At 51.3% G+C, this 21,109-nt stretch overlaps 1 protein-coding gene across 2 annotated transcripts in view; it reads left to right on the forward strand.

Annotated features, from left to right (window-relative positions):
- The window catches only part of Nos2 (nitric oxide synthase 2), a 38,739-nt gene that overhangs the window by 13,691 nt on the left and 3,939 nt on the right, over positions 1 to 21,109 (forward strand). For both annotated transcript variants that reach the window (NM_001281644.1, XM_021231068.2), the window contains 19 exon segments: positions 565 to 727; positions 1,437 to 1,528; positions 2,891 to 3,032; positions 3,117 to 3,256; positions 5,448 to 5,622; positions 5,715 to 5,816; positions 7,913 to 8,107; positions 8,475 to 8,557; positions 8,889 to 9,033; positions 9,114 to 9,218; positions 10,556 to 10,605; positions 10,896 to 11,070; positions 11,775 to 11,907; positions 12,755 to 12,833; positions 13,581 to 13,762; positions 14,953 to 15,116; positions 16,412 to 16,619; positions 18,822 to 18,909; positions 19,721 to 19,842. In NM_001281644.1, the coding sequence (NP_001268573.1) occupies positions 565 to 727; positions 1,437 to 1,528; positions 2,891 to 3,032; positions 3,117 to 3,256; positions 5,448 to 5,622; positions 5,715 to 5,816; positions 7,913 to 8,107; positions 8,475 to 8,557; positions 8,889 to 9,033; positions 9,114 to 9,218; positions 10,556 to 10,605; positions 10,896 to 11,070; positions 11,775 to 11,907; positions 12,755 to 12,833; positions 13,581 to 13,762; positions 14,953 to 15,116; positions 16,412 to 16,619; positions 18,822 to 18,909; positions 19,721 to 19,842 (2,543 nt within the window).

Genomic DNA, 21,109 nt, shown 5'->3' on the forward strand with positions numbered 1-21,109 from the left:
CTTCCACTGCAGGCAGTTAGGAGCCTGGCCTTGGCAACGAGACCACCTGGGTCTGTGTCCTCATTTCTCTGTTACCAGGCTTGTGTTCTTGGGCCTGGTACTTTCCACTCTAGAGCCTTAAGGCCTTTGATTGCAAAGTAAACACAACAGTAGCTCCTAACTTAACTTGTGGTGGCATGCACCAGCATCTCAGGTATATGGGAGGTGGAGGAAAGAGGATCAGAAGTTCTAGGCTGGCCTGGGCTACATAACAAGACCTTGTCTCAAGATGACGGTGATGATGATGACAACTTTCAGGGGGCAGTGTGGAAGTGAAAGTGTGATTTTGTTTAAACAGGACTAAGAACTTCAAGGTGGAGATGTCAGAGTATTAAAAACTTGTCCCTAGTGAGCTAAGAGTGGGTCTAAGTGAACTAAGAGCCAGCCCTACAGGGGACAGTGTCCCAAAGTGGACAGTTTGCTCTTCTGGTGTCCAAATTCAGTTCCTGCTTTCTGGGGATTGAATTAATCTCCTGTATAAGGTCCTGCTATTGTTGATCTTCCTGATGGCTTCCTGTCCCCCAGGGCAAAAATAGAGGAACATCTGGCCAGGGTGGAAGCCGTAACAAAGGACATAGAAACAACAGGAACCTACCAGCTGACACGGGATGAGCTCATCTTTGCCACCAAGCTGGCATGGCGCAACGCCCCTCGCTGCATCGGCAGGATCCAGTGGGCCAACCTGCAGGTGAGCCTTAGGGGCAGAGCAGAAGAAGGAAGCAGGATGGGCAGGTCCGGAGACGAGGAAGTGGTCAGGCCTCTGCGGACTGCAGCCAATCCCTGAGACAGGGTATTCCAGGCCTCTCTCGAGGACCTGGAATCTTAGTACCAGGGGCTCCGGAAGACCCACTCTCTTGTTAAACGTGGGAGACTGTATGCTACCACGAAACAAACAGCAACCTTGGATGTCTTATTCCCGAGGTCTTGGTGCTGCGAGTGTTTGTCTCCAGTGTTTACGTTCTTGGCTCCTAGAGAACATTTTATTTATCCTAGCCTCCTAGGCCATCGTCTCCTTGGAGGGTCATTTTTCGTTGGGTCCTATTGAGTGCACTTGGACTGGAGAAATCCAGGAGACTCAACGATGGCACACACTCCCATGACCAAGATCCAGGCTGGGGCTGTGGGGACCCTGCCTTTTGGTGCCTCAAAGTCAGACACTCCTTGGGGTTTGGCTTGACTGGGGCCTTCTGAGTGGGATTCTCTGTTCCCCTTCTCAAGTGCAGGGGTGAGGAGGGCAACTTAGAGATGAGCACTGTTGATGCAGAGGGCTGGGTATGACGTCTGTGTTTGCTGGGCAGTGGTGTACAGGCAGCCCTCTTTCCCTGGGGACTTTCAATCAGCCCCAAGCCTCTGTCCTCTGAGTCTTCCATGGTTTGGTCTTGGTGGGCTGTATACAGGTCTTTGATGCCCGGAGCTGTAGCACTGCCCAGGACATGTTCCAGCATATCTGCAGACATCTGCTTTATGCCACCAACAATGGCAACATCAGGTGAGACACGTTTTCATCTAGGCTGGGCCCATCCTGCAGTCTCAGGCAGAAGAGGTTAGAGGGTTTAGGGGAGAAGGCTCTCACTCGAGGAGAAACTAGGGAGAGACCACAGAGTAAGGCTTAGCTCTGGAATGGCGACAGTGACCTCTTCCCCATTAGCCTCTGTCACAGGCCCAGGTTCCTTCTAACTTAGAACCATGAGGCGGTTATATCTTTTTTAAAATATTATTTATTTATTTATTATGTATACAGTATTCTGCCTGCATATATGCCTGCAGGTCAGAAGAGGGCACCAGATCTCATTATAGATGATTGTGAGCCACCAAGTGGTTACTAGGAATTAAACTCAGGTCCTCTGGAAGAGCAGACAATGCTCTTAGCCACTGAACCATCTCTCCAGCCCCAGGGAAGTTATATCTTTAAGAAACCACTTCTAGCAGGCCACGGTGACTCATGTCTGTTATCCAAGTACTTGGAAAAGTGGAGGCAGGAGGATCAAGAGTTCAAAATCATCCTTAGCTACATAGCATGTTTAAGGCTAGTCTAGGCTCCATGTGTTCCTGTCTCAAAAACAAAACAAAACAAAAACAAAAAAAATCTTAGCTGGACATGGTGGCACATATCTGTAATCTCAGCAGCGAGTAGGCTGAGACAGGAGGACTGCCTTGAGTTCCAGACCAGTCTGGGCTACATAGACAGACCTGGTCATGTTTTAAAAAGAGCCCACTCAGGAAGCAGAGGCAGAGGAATCTTTGTGAGTTTGAGGCTAGTCTAGTCTACATAGTGAGTTCCAGGGCAGCCAGGAGACCCTGTCTTGAAAACTACAAGATAAAAGGTCCTCCTTCCCTGTTTGGGAGGAGACACTGATTTCCTGCCTATACCTTTGCTGTGGTATTTTTCTTAGACGTGAGAGCCACTGCTTGGCATTGTATGTTCCTACACACACACACACACACAGACTGAACAGCGCACTCAATCTGTCATTCACTCATTTTTGTGCCCAGTAAACACTTGGTGCATACCTAATGGGGGAGAAGGGGGTGGCAGGGTGAGATGCAGAGGTAACTGAGACCCTAGAGTGCAGCTCCAGTCAACTGCAAACCTATGCTGCCGGACAGCCACCAACTGTGAGAAGAGAAGCATTGTTGTGAAAGCCAGGAAGGGACCTGCGGCTCCCTAGAGCGGTGGTTCCCATGTTGGTACTGAGGAATAGGGAGGAACTGGCTCATTGTCACGGAGTGATCTCAGTCTGGTTGGGGTGCAGGGACTGCAGTGGGAAGAATGGAGGGGGCTGGCTGGGAGCCCCTGCCCCATCCTAGCCAGGGACAGTTTGTAAACTGCAATATTCCTGTCTTGGGGAAGGTCCGCCATCACTGTGTTCCCCCAGCGGAGTGATGGGAAGCATGACTTCCGGATCTGGAACTCACAGCTCATCAGGTATGCTGGCTACCAGATGCCCGACGGCACCATCAGAGGGGACCCTGCCAGCTTGGAGTTCACCCAGGTACCTAATGGGTCCCTCTGGGCGGAAACCCAGGACAGATGCTTGCCTGGACCTACAGACTTAATGTGTTCCTCTCTCCCCAAGTTGTGCATCGACCTGGGCTGGAAGCCTCGCTATGGCCGCTTCGATGTGCTGCCTCTGATCCTGCAGGCTGACGGCCAAGATCCAGAGGTCTTTGAAATCCCTCCTAACCTTGTGTTGGAGGTGACCATGGAGCATCCCAAGTAAGTCACTAAGGGTGCTATAGATTATGCGCATGCGCACATCTCTCCTCGGGAGACGCTTATCCTCCACCGAAGCCCAGCCTTTGGCAGTACTCAGAAGACAGATGTTGCAAAGTTTGTTTAGCCTCTGCAGCAGCTGTGCTTTTTCCTCTCCAGCCTCAGCCTTGTGAGGAACCACTGATGGTGACTGAGGGGAGCAGCAGCCTCGCTGACAGGGTCCTGGAAGCCTGGGAGGCAGTGCCTTCAGGAGAGCCCTTGGGCTTCTGTCTGAGTAGCTGGGCCTTTTGCACTCCTCCCGACACTTTGTTTTGTTTGTCAAGACAGGGTTTCTCTGTGTAACAGCCCTGACTGTCCTGGAACTCACTGTGTAGACCAGGCTGGCCTCGAACTCAGAGATCCGCCTGCCTCTGCCTCACAAGTGCTGGGATTAAAGGTGTGCACTGCCACCACTGCCCAGCTCTCCCAACACTCCCAACACTTCTTAAATTTTTCTTACATTTATTTAGTGTGTGTGCATGGGTGTGTATGTGAGTGTACGTGATTGTATATGTGGTACATATGCATGTTTGTGTGTAGAGTGTGCTGTGTATGACTGTGTGATTTGTGTGTGTGTGATATGTTTGTATGTGTAGTGTATTTATATTTGTGTGTGTTGTTTGTGTGTATGGTGTGTGTGAGTGTAAAATATGCATGGTGCATGTGGTGTATGTGGTATGTATTTATGTTTTATGTGTGTATGTGTGGTGTGCTTGCATGTTTGTTGTGTGATATGTGTTTGTGGTTGTGTGTATAGTATGTGTGTTGTATGTTTGGTATGTGTACTGTGTGTATGGTACATGTGTATGTGGTGTGTGTATGTGTTTATGTGTGTTTGTATGTGCTGTGTGTGTGTGTGTGTGTGTGTGTGTGTGTGTGTGTGGTGTCAGGTCATTTGCAGGGGTCGACTGATTTCGTAACATATAGGTCCTGGGGATTGAACTCAGGCTTGGTGGTTAGTGTCCTTACCTGCTGAGCCATCTCAATGGCCTCCCAGAGTTCTTAGGAAAAGGACACCCCTCTCAGAGAGAGAAAGTGTAGAACCACAAGAACTTTAAGAACAAAACTGATTGAACCTCTGCAAAATCCCTCCATATATGGAGATTTACTATCTAACTGCCTGGGGCAAACTGTCTGGTCCCTTGAATACACTGAGCGCAGCCCTGCCTCAGGACCTCTGCCCTGCTTCCTCTACCTGACATGCCCTTTCCTCGGGTTTTGCAAAACTCAAGTCTTCTCGTCAAAAGGTGTTCGCTGTGACATCACTACGACCCCTGAGAAGCCTTTCCTGACTGCCCACCTTCAGTTTAACATCACACTCTGTTTTTCCTTTTCTTACTGGTGTATTGCTTTACCTCTTTGTGGTCTATAGTCTAGATGCTGGGCTGTAACTTCTTCAAGAATAGAACCTTGCTTTTCATCAGTATATCCCCACTGGCTACAAGGTGCAAGGCACATAGTAGGTGCTTAGTTATAGATATTTGTGGAGTGACTAACTATCCAATGAATGATACTATGTTTGTAATAATCCATGAGTTTGATGCTATTGGCTCTATGTTGATGATGGGGACATCTAGGCTCAGAGAGGCTAAAAGTGCCCTAGTCAGTGCTGAGGCAGAACTTGAGCCCAGCTGTCTGATGCCAGAGTCCTTAGCCACTTGCCGAACTGTTCTGGAGTCTTAGTGTTTAGCCTGGCATATACCTGATCCATTTGCATTAATGACTGAGTAAACAGATATCTTATTTAATGAATGACCCCTAGAGGGCCCAGCTATCTCTCCTGGTGGGGTGACTGAGGTCAGCTCTTAAAGAGGACTTTTCTAGTGCGGGGTTATGACTCAGTTGAGCATGCTTGCTTAGCATGCTTGAAGCCTCAGCTTTGATTCCAGCACTGCATAAAGTGGGTTTGATGATGCATGCCTGTAATTTCTGCACTTGGGAGATAGGAGTCAGGAGAATTAGAGTTCAAGGCCATCCTCAGCTACATAAAATCAAGGCCTGTCTGGGATATGAGACCCTGTCTCAAAAAAAAACAAAGAAAGAAAGAATAGGGATTTCTTTGATTGACTCTTTTACTGAAGTTAATTATTTTTTGGTTGAGTGGAGCGGGCAAAGAAGAAGACCCTAACTACAGCTGGCTCTCCCCCCCTGCCAGATACGAGTGGTTCCAGGAGCTCGGGCTGAGGTGGTATGCCCTGCCTGCCGTAGCCAACATGCTGCTGGAGGTGGGTGGCCTTGAATTTCCAGCCTGCCCCTTCAATGGCTGGTACATGGGCACGGAGATTGGCGTTCGAGACTTCTGTGACACACAGCGCTACAACATCCTGGAGGTGACAAGGGCTACCCGGCTGGGCCAGCTGGAGGAGTAGGCTGGTGGGTGTGTCCCCAAAGCTGCTTCATTCTCATCACTTGGCTTCTATAGGAAGTGGGCAGAAGGATGGGCCTGGAGACCCACACGCTGGCCTCCCTGTGGAAAGACAGGGCTGTCACGGAGATCAACGTGGCTGTGCTCCATAGCTTCCAGGTATGCCAGGCGTCTTGGTAAGAAGGTCGCTTGATCCAGCTGCTTATCTGGTTCTTGGTACTTCCCCTTACGGCATCATTCATTCATGCATGCATTACTGCTGCTCTAGCCCTGGCAACTCCTTTCCTCAAGCCTGCCTGTCCCTGCACTTGAGCACTGTGTGTGGCTCTGCTTCCATTGCTCAAGGATGCCACCTGGAGACGGCTCCTCCCTGCTGCATCTCCAGGGCCTCCCTCCCTGCCCCACCATTCCCACAGGGCACAAAAGGCTGTGCCAGCTGCAGGCTGCAGGACAGGAATGAGCAACTAGCCAGCAGTCCCTGCCAGCCGCTGGGCTCCCTCTCATTCTCCTGCTCCTGCTGTGGCTTCTGTCTCCCTGGGCCATCTGCAATCCCACCACAGGATTAGCACTCTTAAATCCATGCCATGGTGTGCGTGTAAAGGTCAGAGGAGAGCTAATGGGAATCTATCTGTTCCCTGCTTTCACTCTGTGGGTCCTAGGATTCCAACTCAGCTTGGCAGGAGGCACCTTTACCCCCTGGGCCATCCCGCTGCCCCCCCTTACTTTCCCTCCCACCTAGACTCGTCTTCCTACAAATCATCCATGGCCAGCTCCTCCCCTTCTTGTAAACTTCAGCCACACATTTCCTTGAAGAGCCCCTCCTGGTCCACACCACCTTGGGCAGTGCCCACCCACCCCCAGCCCACAGGCCCCCTTCCCTTCCCTTCTACTTCCGTTAACTTCGTTCAGGTAGTTTCAGGTAGTTTCCAGCATCAGATCACAGGCCCACCTCTATCTTTCTTTGTCGTTTCTTTCCTCCACTGGACATGTGAGCTGCTGGGTGCACCCTGGGGCTGGGATCTTGACTGAGTTCCCTGTTACACTGCTAGTCTAGCCCATGGCAGAGAATGGGAAGTTATGGAGTGACTGGATGAATGGAGGTGACCCCCATCCGCATGAGCAGGGTTACCCATGCTTCCCTGTGAGGGTCAACACAGCAGTTGGTTCCTGTGTGGGTTGAGCCTGCACTCTGCCGTTCCATGGCCTTTCACAGTACCTGGAGGCTGGGCAGGAGCAGACAGCACCCACTGAGAACATACGATTTTTCACATTCTTTCAACCACCTCACAATGTAGGAACTGATACAGAAAGCATTGCCTCCCATTTCACAGATGAGGAAACTGAGGTTTGTCAAGGTTAAGGAACTTGCAACTCAAAGTCACATGGCTAATGAGAGGACAGAGTGTTGACCACTATGTTAAACATATTTTTCTCTTTCAAAAAATTTTAAACATCATGTAGTGTGGAGGCTGGAGAACAACTTTCTTTCCACTGTGTGGGTTCCTGGGATGGGACTCACATCAGGCTCGGTGACAAATGCCCCAACCCACTTAGCCATCTGCACTCCCGTAAACACATGTATTTCTCTTGGTTGAACGGATCCCCGGACTTTGGGAGTACAGCTGCTTTTACTGGATCCCTCCAGGCTAGTTCAGACCTCATGCCCTGTAATTTTAAGATGCGAGTGGCTTGTTTTCCCTACATTGGGGTCCTCCCTGTCCCCACAGGTGGCCAGGGTGGTTTTGTGTTTGCTTATTTTGGAGACAGAGTCTCCAGTAGCCCAGGTTAGCCTGGAACTCCCTATGTAGCTGCGGATGACCTTGAGCTCCTGATCCTCTCCTTGCACCACCGGAGTGCCGAGATTACAGACATACCATAGGGCCTGTTGCACGCCAGGCAAGCACTCCACCAAGTGAGCCAGCCACCTTTGAGTTCATGTTTGCTTTACTTGGAACAAGGTGGTGCTGTGTGAGCGGCCCACATCTGGGGTTTGGTGTTTGCTGGCAATGCACGGAGTTTCTGGATGCTCCGAAAGGGCCCGAGGGAAGCTATCATGTGACTGAGGCTGCCTGCTGTGTGGAGGCTGTGATGATGGCCTAGGTCTCTAAGTCTGCGACCTGTGTGTTTTCTGCAGTGATCAGCAGAGGACCAGGAACACTGGCAGAGCCATTGCACAGATACCCACTTTTCAGTGCAGCCAGTTGACAGCTCTCCTCTGCTGCCCTTATCTCAGCCTTCTCCATCTCCTCCTTCAGAAGCAGAACGTGACCATCATGGACCACCACACAGCCTCCGAGTCCTTCATGAAACACATGCACAACGAGTACCGGGCCCGAGGCGGCTGCCCTGCAGACTGGATTTGGCTGGTCCCTCCGATGTCGGGGAGCATCACCCCTGTGTTCCACCAGGAGATGCTGAACTACATCCTGTCTCCATTCTACTACTATCAGGTCAGGGAGAAGCCTCCCCACCCTCCCCATCTTGCAGCTCAGCCATGGAGACTGTGTACTATGACTGCCTAGGGTAGCACATGCCAGCTGAGGGCTACCTTGTCCTCTCCAAGGTGCCCAGCTTAGACTACACACTATCTAGTGTGCCCAATAAAGAGATACTGAAAGCAGGTGGACCTGTACCTTCTGGGACATTAACAAAGAAAGCCAAGTGCCTTCTGCTGTGTGATTCTATGTGGGACATGCCAGGCACCACTCTGAGCTTTTGAGGCTTGGTGTGATGAGCATCCATGAGTGCTCTAGAGATGCCTCTCCAGCATCCCCCAGCCTGAGCCCAGCCATCCCCTACCTCCCTTCTTTCCTGCAGGTCGAGCCCTGGAAGACCCACATCTGGCAGGATGGGAAACTGAGGCCCAGGAGGAGAGAGATCCGGCTCAGAGTCTTGGTGAAGTATGTAGAAGCGGGCAGTGTTGCTGTCTGCACTGTGTCCCTTTCACATAAGCAGCCTCCCTGTGTCCGCCATGGAGGGCAGGGCGTATGGAGAACGTTCTTTATGGTGTTGGCTCCTAGAACTCTAGACACCAATTCTGAGACTCATTTGTTTCTATTGCCCTGAACTTCCCAAAGGGACTGAGTCAGGGTGTACAGGGGCCACCAGGCAAGCAATGAGAAGTAGATGTTTCCCCTCACTACCCCCAGAGCTGTCCCTTTTCTATGCTCTTCTGGAAGCTGACTCAGCACAGCATCTGTCTGTCGTCTGTCTGTCTGTCCATCCCCACAGAGCGGTGCTCTTTGCTTCCACGTTGATGCGCAAGGCCATGGCTTCCCGAGTCAGAGCCACAGTCCTCTTTGCTACAGAGACAGGGAAGTCTGAAGTGCTAGCCCGGGACCTGGCTGCCTTGTTCAGCTATGCCTTCACCACCAAGGTACGCAGGTGGAAGGAGTCTGGGGTGAGAACAGAGGGCCTCCTGAGAGCTGAGGGCTGATGTTCCTGTGTGTCACGCAGGTTGTCTGCATGAACCAGTACAAGGCGAGCACCTTGGAAGACGAGGAATTACTACTGGTGGTGACAAGCACATTTGGGAATGGAGACTGCCCCAGCAATGGGCAGGTGGGTGGCCCTGGTCATCTAGGGGAAGAGGGGTTTAGGGGACCAAGAAAGGGGACGCAGCATGACCTGGAGAAGGCACTGGAGGTAAGCAGTCAGGCCACTCTGGGTCCTTCTTGTGCCACTTTCCAATGGCACACAATGCCTTCTTGTGAATCGACCAGCCTTTATTTACATTTTTAGATTATTTGAGGGGATTAGCTTTATCACATTTATTATTTACTTATTTTGTGTGTGTACACATGTACGTGCATGCACAAATGTCATGGCTTGCACGTGGAAGGACTTGTAGGAGGCAGTTCTCAGCTTCCACAATGTGGGTCACTTAGGTTCTTGGGCTTGGTGGCACTTTTGCCTGCTGATCTATCACAGCAGGCACAACCCACCTTCCTTTGAAATTCAAAAATTCTTATTTAACTGGGCATAGTGATGCACACTTGTAATCCCAGCACTTGGGAGGTAGAGGCAGGAGGATATGGGCCCAACCTGGACACCATAGGAAATCTCATATCAAATTCCCCTTCAACAAGAATTCATATTTAGGGGTTGGAGAGATGGCTCAGCAGGGAGAAGCACTTGCTGTGTGTCCAAAGGACCACAGTTCATTGCCAGCACCTGCATCAGGTGGCTCACAACCTCCTGTAACTTCAGCTCTAGGGGAGCCAACACTGTCTTCCGGCCTCCCTGGGTACCCGCGCTCATGCGTTCAGACACAAACCTCTCTTTGAAAAAGAATTCATAGTCAAAGAAAATGTTTGGCTCTCACAAAGGTAAAATGGGCCCAAAGTATGAATTTTGTCTATCTGGCCTCACCCAGGCCTGCTTGGCCTTGTGTTTTGAGTAGAGGCAAGAATTCGTGAGTTGTTAAGGCTTGGTCAGCACCGATTTGAGCTTGTCTCTCTAGCGTTTGGAAGGATGAAAAGACCATTGAAAAGAAACTGCATGAGAAGAGGTTCCAGAAGGCTTAGCTTCCCACAGTGTGATGGTCCCTAAAATGCTGCCTAAAACCACAGTTATTTTATAGAATATGTTGTTCCTACAATAAGCAAGAAGGGAGGTTCATTTTCTTTTTAAGGGAGTTTAAGGGAGCCTATGCTCTTCCAGGACTAAATGGAAACACTTCTGGGTCTCCCACTGTGGGGGTGGGCGGGGCCCATGTGAGCTGTTTCAGCTGGTTGGGGAAATCTGGACCTGTCCTGTGGCTTGCCTCACAGATCTGGATTTTTTTTTTTTTTTTTTTGCCTGCTCATTGTGACCAGGGTTTAAATGAACCGCTGTGGGGAAGGCAAGCGGTGGTTTTGGGGATCCTGGCCTGAGAGCTCTGGTTCTTGTCTTTGCAGACTCTGAAGAAAGCTCTGTTCATGCTGAGAGAGCTCACCCACACCTTCAGGTGAGGCACTAGCCAGCAGCCCTGTCTCCTGGGCTCTTTGGGATCAGACCATGGAGCTGGGTGTGTACAGGGTGTCTTCTCAGAGACGTCCGAGGGCAGAGTCCTGGTTTGAGGTTTGTCTTCTAAGTGAGTTGAAGATCAAGACACAGGCCAAGAATGCGTTAGTCACGTGACCAAAGAAGGCCACACTGTGGTGTGACCCAGTGGGCGTGGGAGAGTAGGGATGCTCCTGCAGACGGTGGTTACCACTGCCCCGCATCCTGAGTCTCCACGTGTGTCCTCCTTGGCAGGTACGCCGTGTTTGGCCTTGGCTCCAGCATGTACCCTCAGTTCTGTGCCTTTGCTCACGACATCGACCAGAAACTGTCCCAGCTGGGAGCCTCTCAGCTTGCCCTGACAGGAGAAGGGGATGAACTCAGCGGGCAAGAGGATGCCTTCCGCAGCTGGGCTGTGCAAACGTTCCGGGTCAGTTCCCAGGCAGACAGGATGTAACGCGCTCATGCCAAACACATGGCCTCCCGGGGGTCATGATCTCTGTCAGGTGTAAGCTAGGGCTATGGGCCTGATGGCTCAGGTCAAAGCTGCTATCCCCAACTCCCACCCCACCAAGAAGAGTGTCACTCTTGGTGTGTGGTTCCAGGTAGGTGAAGGCGGCTTATCACCACCCTGTCCTGAACTTCTGGCTTAGGGACTTTCCTACTTGGCCACCTCTTAACTGTGGTGCCTTGCTTCAGTCTCCCAGCTCTACAGAGGCAGGGACAGAGACCGCACTGCTGACCTCTTGTGATCTGGCTGTTGTCGCCTCAAATCTTTACTTTTGGGATTTTGCCCTGCTGATGGAGGGAACTTAACTTTGAAGTGAAGGGATAGCTATTGGAAGCCCCGAAGACTTGGTTCTAAGACTTGGGCTTCCTCCTTGAGGTTTTCTATCAGGATAGGGAAGCCCTGAACTTCCCTCTCTATGTGGAAAAAGGAAAAGAAAATGATGGTAGCTTTAATATTCATTATGATAGCAATGGCCACTGGGTACCAAGCCTGGGTTTCTCTGAGCTCCTTCAGTCCCCATCAGATGACACACTTAGGAGTTTTGGGATGCATCCATTCAGTATTTGACCGTTGGTGAAGGACGGTGATGGTGATGATGAATGCTACTCTGCCTAACTTTCCAGGCAGCCTGTGAGGCGTTTGATGTCCGAAGCAAACATCACATTCAGATCCCGAAACGCTACACTTCCAACGCAGTCTGGGAGCCACAGCAATACAGGCTCACCCAGAGCCCAGAGCCCTTAGACCTCAACAAAGGTACCAGCCCCTCTGCACCCTACTGGTCTTTCCTGCCTGGACTGAGGCTGTCTGAGTCCTGAACCAGTAGTCAAGGAACCCACCATGTCCTACTGAACAAAGGCTGTCAGCTGGAACGGTCAGGTGTCGGTCTCGCTGGCTACAGGGCCTATTGGTACAGGGCTTCAGGCTCTGAGGAAAAGACTGTCAGAAGGAAGCCCTGAGAGAGTGGTGGTGAGAGCAGGGAGCCAGAGTCAGAGGGTGGGTGGTGCAGACAACTCTGCCAGGCACTGTGCCAGCCTCTTGACTCACATGAACTGTCCTATGAGACTTGTGACAAATCCAGAGAAGGTACAGCTCAAGGAAAGTGGGGTAGCACGTGGGGACAGGAGGGTCGGAGTTGGTCTCCCAAAGGGAGCCATATGCCATGAAGAAGGCTTCTGGGGGTGACTCAGGGCAGCAGTCAGTGGCTCAGCTCTGTCCATCCTGGGTGATAAACTCAGTTCCCTGTGTCCAGACATCATAAAGGTATCTGCCTGTTAGGACATGCCTAGATTTACCTCTGCTGTGAGTCCCCAATCCCTAACCCACATAGGTGCCTGAGACTGTGTGTTTTAATGTCTAAACTGAGTCTCCCAGTGCTTCCCAACCCCAAAGCCACTGTTCATCTGGGACCTTTTGCTCTCTCCTCCCCTTTGGGGGTATGTGAAGGCAGATAGCTAAGAAAGGGTCTCATCCAGCCTCAGAACAGCAAGAGCCTGCATGGATAATCCACACAGCAGACAGGGTTTCCCCACCATAGCACAAGGGCTCCCCCACTCCCCCCACAGCACAGGAACCCAGTGCCATCCCATTTCTGTCTCCCCAGCTCTCAGCAGTATACATGCCAAGAACGTGTTCACCATGAGGCTGAAATCCCAGCAGAATCTGCAGAGTGAGAAGTCCAGGTAAGGATGGGCAGGGATGCCTGGCCGGTGGGTGGGCAGGGATGCCTGGCCGGTGGGTGGGCAGGGATGCCTCACTGGTGTTCCAAGACTGCTCTGGGATGGGTAGAGACCTGGAGAAAGCCAGCCAGTACATGGGGAGTGGAGACGTGCCTGCCGAGGATGCCGTCTTCGGGACCAGCTTTTCTGCTAGTGCTTGGCGCCTCTGCCTTTGCTCACTTGGGGACCAGGTGTCTACCTCACTGGCTCTTCCTCCTCTCTGAACCCTCACTAAAGGGACTGACCAGACATCCAGACCACTTGAGCCTTCAGACCTTCTGTGGGAATATTTGAGAAGGGTGTAAATCCCCCAGCCAGGTAGACGAGGGCCACGGGTGATCTGTAGATTGTATCTGTGTTGTGCTCCCTCTCCCTCATCCTATCCGTTGGGGAGACTGGCTGTGGTTCTAATGAGAACAGGATTTCTTCTGGAGACAAGAAAAAGCCACTTCTAATGCCCACACACCCTGGGTGAGATGCTTCTTGTGGCAGAGTTGTGGCCAAGTCCTCTGGGCTCGGTCCCCTGCTAGGGAGAGCTGCGGCCAAACTCCTCTGGGAGACTATGGGGCTCCGAGGGTCCCAGCTGAGGGGAGGTCCTGCCACAAACTTTGGCTGGTGACCAAGGCTGGAGGAAGCCAGCAGGGAGACGGCAGGAGAGCACCTATCCTGGGGAAGCCAGCAGTTACCCAGGCCTCTCTTTCTCTTCTATAGCCGGACCACCCTCCTCGTCCAACTCTCCTTCGAGGGCAGCCGAGGCCCCAGCTACCTGCCTGGGGAACACCTTGGGATTTTCCCAGGCAACCAGGTGGCACTGGTCCAGGGAATCTTGGAGCGAGTTGTGGATTGTCCTTCACCCCACCAAACCATGTGCCTGGAGGTGCTGGATGAGAGCGGTGAGCCCCTGGCCCCCAGAAAACCTGGTCCCTCACTCCCATCCCTGAGGACTGGGGCTGTCTGCCCTGGTGTACTCCAGTTTCAGCTTGTGGGAAAAACTCCGTGGCCTCCACTGATAGTGAGGCCTCCATGAGTGTGCCCTCTGCCTCAGAGGAGGCACCAGAGAAGCAAAACCTGGCAGTGTCCACCACCACCTGGGGAGAAAGTGTTCATTACCATCCCTGAGAAAGTGAGTCAGCCTGAAACTGACTGACAGAGACTTGAGGCATCGCTGGGGTTGTAAGGATGCAGATGAGATGCCACTAATAATACAGTCCTTTTCTCTAGAAGGAAGTGAGGGGAGAATAGTAAAAATAATGTGCTTACATGCAGTGAACACCTGTGGATCTGGCACCAGGCCAACCACTTCCCAAGTGTGGTTTCCTCATTGCTGGTGCCAGCCCAGCCTTTGCAATCATATCTGTTTCTCAAGGAAGCAGCCAGAGGCCGTGGGTTCAGACCCTGAACTGGGAAGTGGGGAACCAGTTTGAACCTGTCTCTGCTGCCCTGGATCGTGCTGTGACTGCTCTGCAAGCTGTCTCTTGTGACCCCTGAAGCCTGGCCACCTCAGTTTATTTTTTATTTTATTTTTTTTTCGAGGCAGGGTTTCTCTGTATTGTTTTGGAGGCTTTCCTGGAACTCACTTTGTAGACCAGGATGGCCTCAAACTCACAGAGATCCGCCTGCCTCTGCCTCCCGAGTGCTGGGATTAAAGGCGTGTGCCACCAACGCCCGGCGCCACCTCAGTTTATACTGATCTATCCACCTGGAGCATCTTGACTTAATACCCCAGAGGACTGTGTCCATAAACCTTTCTCTAAATGAGCAACTAGCCTCTGGGATATACATCAGTCTGCAGTGGACTTAGTCACTATGAGTTTGTAGTTCACTTGAGGGTATCAGAGACACAACTAGGGGCCACAGAAAGATGTGGTTATAGTTTGTCAGGACAATGACAATATGGATGACCACGTGGGAGCAATTTATCATCCGGCCTTGGCAGCCCTGTCTCAGCACCAATGCCTGATCTTTGCTCTCTCTGGGACCAAGATGTCAAAGACTTCCTGTCCTTAAAGCTGGAGGTTAGGAGTCTTCTCAGAGACCCAAATTGGCCTTTTCCCTTCCTGACACCTCCCTTCCTTCCATTCAGGCAGCTACTGGGTCAAGGACAAGAGGCTGCCCCCCTGTTCTCTCAGCCAAGCCCTCACCTACTTCCTGGACATCACTACCCCTCCCACCCAGCTGCAGCTCCACAAGCTGGCCCGCCTGGCCACAGATGAGGCTGAAAGGCAGAGGCTGGAGGCCCTGTGTCAGGTGAGGGTCTGGCTGGTGGGTGAGGCAGGGGCATAGAGTGGAGTGGAGTGGAGGGCGTCTGAGACCATCCTCCCGAGTCCCTAGGTGTGACTTGTCCGTGTCTGTTGAGGGCTGGACATCTCTGCAGTTCATCTCTATTTCACAGTAGTACTGAATGAATGAGTTTCTCTGGGAGTCAGCATCATGTGCCCTGTATTCATGACTTGCCCCGTTTCTGTGACACAATGCATGACAGAGGTGACTTAAGGGAAAGAGGGTCCAGTCCGTCACAGTGGGTAGCCACGACAGCAGGGCGGCTGGCCACTTCACTTCCGGAGAGAGGAAGCAGAGAAAGGTGGATGCAGGTACCCCACTCACTCACTTTCTCCTTTTCATGTGATCTGGAACCTCAACCCATGGGAATTCCTGGTGGGTGTTCCCCAGTTAAACCTCTAGAAACACCCACACAGAGGTGTGCTTCCTTGGTGATCCTAAATCCAGTCACATTCACAGGGAAGAGCAGCCAACACATAAACAGAATGCACCTCCCTGGACCATGCCCCATGGAGGGGCAGCCTTTGTCTTCTCAAATGTGGAACAAGTTTAGCTATGGGTTAATGGATGTGATGGCAGATGGGGAGCTGAGTTAGTGAGCTAGTGGAGTGATGCAGTTGCCTTTGTCAAAGGCACTGGACACATTACCGTCACCTCAACATCCCTGTCTGTGAAAAGCTCTATCAGCCTCACTCCACAAGGACTAAGGCTAAGCTAGGAGGGACATCTAGACGTGATTTGAACACAGATCCAACTGGTTCCAAATTATAGTATAATAAGAAAGTGAGCTGAGCTGGGCATGGTGTTGCATGCCTGTGATCCCAGCACTCAGGAGGCTGAGGCAGGAGGATAGTGAGTTAGAAACCAGTCTGGGCCAACAAAGGCGTTCAAGGTCAATCTGGGTTATATACATATAGCAAGACTAACCATGCCTCCCCTCCCCAAAGAAAGCAAGTATTGAGCCCTGACCATGAGGTGCTGATATGGGGGAGGGTTTTGTGTTTTGATTTGGAATCCTCCTACCTCAGCCTTCTGACTGTTTGGGCCTGCAATACCATCTTTATCCTATCCATAATGTATGTCTAAGCTTATATATACTGGCGGCCCCAGATCCCTTGCTTCTTCTCCAAGTGGCCTCAGCACCGTGGACAGCGCCAGCCATTGTCCGAGTTTGTGGAGTGAACGGATGAATACCGAGTGGGACAGCTCCTCCCCTACAAATGGCAGGTCCCCCAATCCCTCCTGTTACCCTTGTCTTTCAGTCTTCAGAGTACAACGATTGGAAGTTCAGAAACAACCCCACGTTCCTGGAGGTGCTGGAAGAGTTCCCGTCGCTGCGTGTGCCCGCTGCCTTCCTGCTGTCGCAGCTGCCCATCCTGAAGCCCCGCTACTACTCCATCAGTTCCTCCCAGGACCACACCCCCTCAGAGGTCCACCTCACTGTGGCTGTGGTCACCTATCGGACCCGAGGTGAGGCAGGCAGGCTCTGATGTCATCTGCACCTGTCACTTCTAGGGCAGCTGTGTTAGATTGCTTTCTGTTGCTGTGACACGCAGGCACCATGGCCACCTCCACTACAAGTTAGGAGAAGAAGGGGTTTGTTTAGCTTACAGGTCACAGTCCGTCATCAAGGGAAACCAAGGCGGGAGCTTGAAGCAGAAGCCATGAAGAGATGTTGCTTACTGGCTTGTTCTCTCTGGCTTGCTCAACTAACTTCCTCATACAACTAAGGACCCCCTGCCCAGGGACAGCACGACCCACCCTGGGCTAGACTGTCCTCCATCAGTTAGCAGTCAAGAAAATGTCCCCACAGACATGCCCATGGGCCAGCCTGGCAATTCCTCAATTGAGGGTCCCTCTTTCTGGGTGTGCCAAGTTGATGGCAGCAGTTCAACACCTGGGAGCTACTGTGGTGCAGTGGCAGCCATGTGCGGGAGTTGTCAGTGGTGTGGGAAGCTGTGTAGGGTACATTTTCAGCATGAAGCTCACCCTTTGTTTGCCATCCATAACTATGGGAGATGACTTCCACATGCAATTTTGTTTCAATTAGCAATAATCGCTCCTCAGATAAATCTCATTGACTACGATACTGCCACTATGTAAAGCTTCCATGTGCATTTTACAGGGGGAGGAAAAAGAGGCATGGAGTGGTTAATCCACTTGTTCTGAGTCATCCTGTCAATAACTGGAGATCAGAGCCAGGGAGTCTAGCTCTGAATCTAAGTGCTGGACCACTGTTCCAGTCTCTGACTGCCGAATAGGCTCAGATGCGAAGAGCCTTGCACTCTTGGGGAACCCAGTTATTCTTGGCCATCTTAATGATGCAGCCCAAATGCAGGGAGCTTTTGTATGGAGTGTTCCCTCCCATGATGCTCTCCTTCTGTGATGGCCATGCCTCACCTCCATGCTGGGGGCCACACTGGGTGTGGAAACTCTGCCAACAGGCCCTGCCCTCATAGAGTAGCCATAAACCCAGTAAAGAGTTCAGGCATGGAAATACTTAGAAATATGACTGTGTGGGTGCCCATAAGCAATGGGTATCATGAGGGAGGGAGTGGGAAGTATGTGGTTACCATGGGCTAGGAGGTCCAATGTTCTGTCCACTTAGCCTTGGATCCTGCCCTGGGTGGACTTGACTCCCTGTTCTAATGTCTATCACTGACCTCTGGTTGAGCTGGAAGGACTGGGCAGGGTCTGTATCTCAGAGCCTTCCCTTCTTAGCACAGACCACAGTTCTAAATACTGGGCAGAGCCTGTAGACTGACCACACCTCATCATTGGGTGAGAGAGGAGATGCACTGACCCCTGAGAAGGCAGATTTATGCAGAACAGAACCAAAGGATTATTCAAGTTGCTGGAGGCCTCCTTTGTGTGTCTGGTCATGGGGAAGCAAATGTAACCCAGAGGAAACTGGGGTACCTACAGGCCTGGGAAACGGGGTATCACTTCACACTGCTGTGGGAAGAGCCTTGGCAGGGCTGCTGGGAGAGTCCCTAGACAAACACTTGGGAGATGCTCTAGAGCAGTGGTCCTCAACCCTCCTAACACTGTGACCCTTTAATACAGTTCCCCATGTTGTGGTGACCCAACCATAAAATTATTATTATTGTTTCTTCATATCTGTAATTTTGCTACTGTAATGAATCTTTTTTTTTTTTTTTGGTTTTACGAGACAGGGTTTCTCTGTATTGTTTTGGAGGCTGTCGGTCCAGCCTGGCCTCAAACTCACAGAGATCCGCCTGCCTCTGCCTCCCGAGTGCTGGGATTAAAGGTGTGTGCCACCACCGCCCGGCTGTAATGAATCTTAATGTTAATATCTGATATACAACCCCAATGACAGAGTCACCTGACCCTTGAAGGGGTTGTGACCCACTGGTTGAGGACCACTGCTGTAGATTAAGAGTGAGGGACCTGAGCATGGACCTGAGTCCACCATGACTTTAGTCACCTGCTCCTTTTTTCTTCTCTGTGACTCTGTCTGCACAGCAAAGGGAGCAATTGCTCATCATGTCCCTCTCAGCCTTCCCTGCTCTCTGTGGAGAGTTAGGAGAGAAGGTGACTCCTCATTTAGGAACTAGGCACCCAAGAGGGTTTGGCAGTGTAGGAAGAGCACCCATCTGGGTTGTGTGAAGGCCATGGGAATTGTTGGTTAGGTCTATGCTGTCCTTGCAGATGGTGAGGGTCCCCTGCACCATGGTGTCTGCAGCACTTGGATAAGCAGCTTGAAGCCCCAGGACCCGGTGCCCTGCTTTGTGAGAAGGTAAGCAGCCACCTTTGGAGCCCCTGGGGATTCTGTAATACAAGGGAAAGATTTAGGTCTGAGTGTTCCCCTTGGCCCATAAAGGTTGGGGGTGGGTAGTTCTGGGTCTCTTCATTTTCCATCTGGCTACACGGTGTAGTGGAGCCCATGGTGAGGACAGTGGTGATGACTGTGGTGGGGTCCAGAGTACAGTGAGACTAGCCCTTTCACCAGAGGACTCAAGTGTGGGGCGAGCCCGTGCCTGGGCAGGGAGGATAAAGCTTTGCACAGGGTTTCCCTCCATCCCTGACAGTACCGCCCTACCAGGTGCTTAGCTCCCTGGCCTATCCTGCATGTGCTTCTGGTTAGGGTGTCTGAAGACTGAGGTCTCCTGGTTAGGGTGTCTGAAGACTGAGGTCTCCTGGTTAGGGTGTCTGAAGACCGAGGTCTCCTGGTTAGGGTGTCTGAAGACTGAGGTCTCCTGGTTAGGGTGTCTGAAGACTGAGGTCTCCTGGTTAGGGTGTCTGAAGACCGAGGTCTCCAGGTTAGGGTGTCTGAAGACTGAGGTCTTCCGGTTAGGGTGTCTGAAGACCGAGGTCTCCAGGTTAGGGTGTCTGAAGACTGAGGTCTTCTGGTTAGGGTGTCTGAAGACCGAGGTCTCCTGGTTAGGGTGTCTGAAGACTGAGGTCTTCTGGTTAGGGTGTCTGAAGACTGAGGTCTCCTGGTTAGGGTGTCTGAAGACTGAGGTCTCCTGGTTAGGGTGTCTGAAGACCGAGGTCTCCTGGTTAGGGTGTCTGAAGACTGAGGTCTCCCTCCTTCTGCCTCCTTGCAGTGTCAGTGGCTTCCAGCTCCCTGAAGACCCCTCCCTGCCTTGCATCCTCATTGGGCCTGGCACGGGCATCGCTCCCTTTCGCAGTTTCTGGCAACAGCGACTCCATGACTTCCAGAACAGAGGTACGGGAAGGGAGCATGCTAGTCACCGTGATCTGATTATTACACACGCACATCAAATTATTATACCGCACCCCAGAAGTAGGCACACAGATTTGGAGGGCTTGTGTCCTGCCCACTTCATGTCTCCTTGATCTTTTTAAATGTATTTAGAGGGGTGCAAGTGTCTGGATGCACGTGTGGAGGTCAGAGGTCAACTTGCTTCTCTTCTTCCACCACCTAGGTCCTGGGGGGTCAAACTCAATTTGTCAGGCTTAATGGCAAACACCTCTGCCTGCTGAACCATCTCACCAGCCCATTTTGCTGGGGTTTGGTTTGGTTTTTTTGTTTGCTTGATGCTGGCCTTGTCTTCGGTACCATCTATGGAGTAACCCATAGAGTGAGCCTGTGAAGAGGTCTCCAAAGCTAAGAGATGAAAGTAATAGATTTTAGGTAGAGACATTTTCCTTTCATTTGAGAGACAGCCCCAAAGAAAGGACATATCGCCAGACGATGGTAGCGCATGCCTTTAATCCCAGCACTCGGGAGGCTGAGGCAGGTGTATCTCTGTGAGTTCGAGACCAGCCTGGTCTACAAGAGCTGGTTCCAGGACAGCCTCCAAAGCCACAGAGGAACCCTGTCTTGAAAAAAAAGAAAGAAAAAGAAGAAGGAAAGAAAGAAATAAAGGGCATCTCTATGCCTGAAATCATCCAAAGGAGGCTTTTGTAGAACCTTTAGCAATGTTTGACATTTAAGACCATGAATGTGAAGTCCAGTGCAGAAAAGAGCATTCAGGAGCTTGTTTGGGATGCCCCTGGGCACCTGAGGCCTCATCACGTGCATTTGATGTAGCAGCTGTGTCAGGACACTATGTCAGGAGAGATGATTTTCACAAAACAAGGCCACAGAGTTTTTGATATTTCACTAAAAGAATGCCTTTAGCATGTTAAACACACACACACACATACGCACGCACGCACGCACACACACACCCCACATACATATATGCATATATACATACATATATATTTGAGATGGGGTCTTGCTAGTGTATCCCTGGCTGTATTGAAAATGCCCTGGACAAGGCTGGCCTTGAATTTGCTGCAATCCTCCTGCCCCTACTTCCCAAGTACTGACTATAGTGATATTTTAAAAGGAAAAGGTAAAATTAAAATGCAATATGACAAGTAAAAGAAAGATCTATATGTTGACATAATCATAATTGATACTGCACCATGTTCTTCAGGAGTGCCTCTATTAACTATAAAGTGGGGATAATACCAAATAAGAA

This window comes from Mesocricetus auratus, unplaced genomic scaffold (genome assembly GCF_017639785.1).
Source record: "Mesocricetus auratus isolate SY011 unplaced genomic scaffold, BCM_Maur_2.0 Super-Scaffold_100007, whole genome shotgun sequence".
Classification (NCBI taxonomy): Eukaryota; Metazoa; Chordata; class Mammalia; order Rodentia; family Cricetidae; genus Mesocricetus; species Mesocricetus auratus.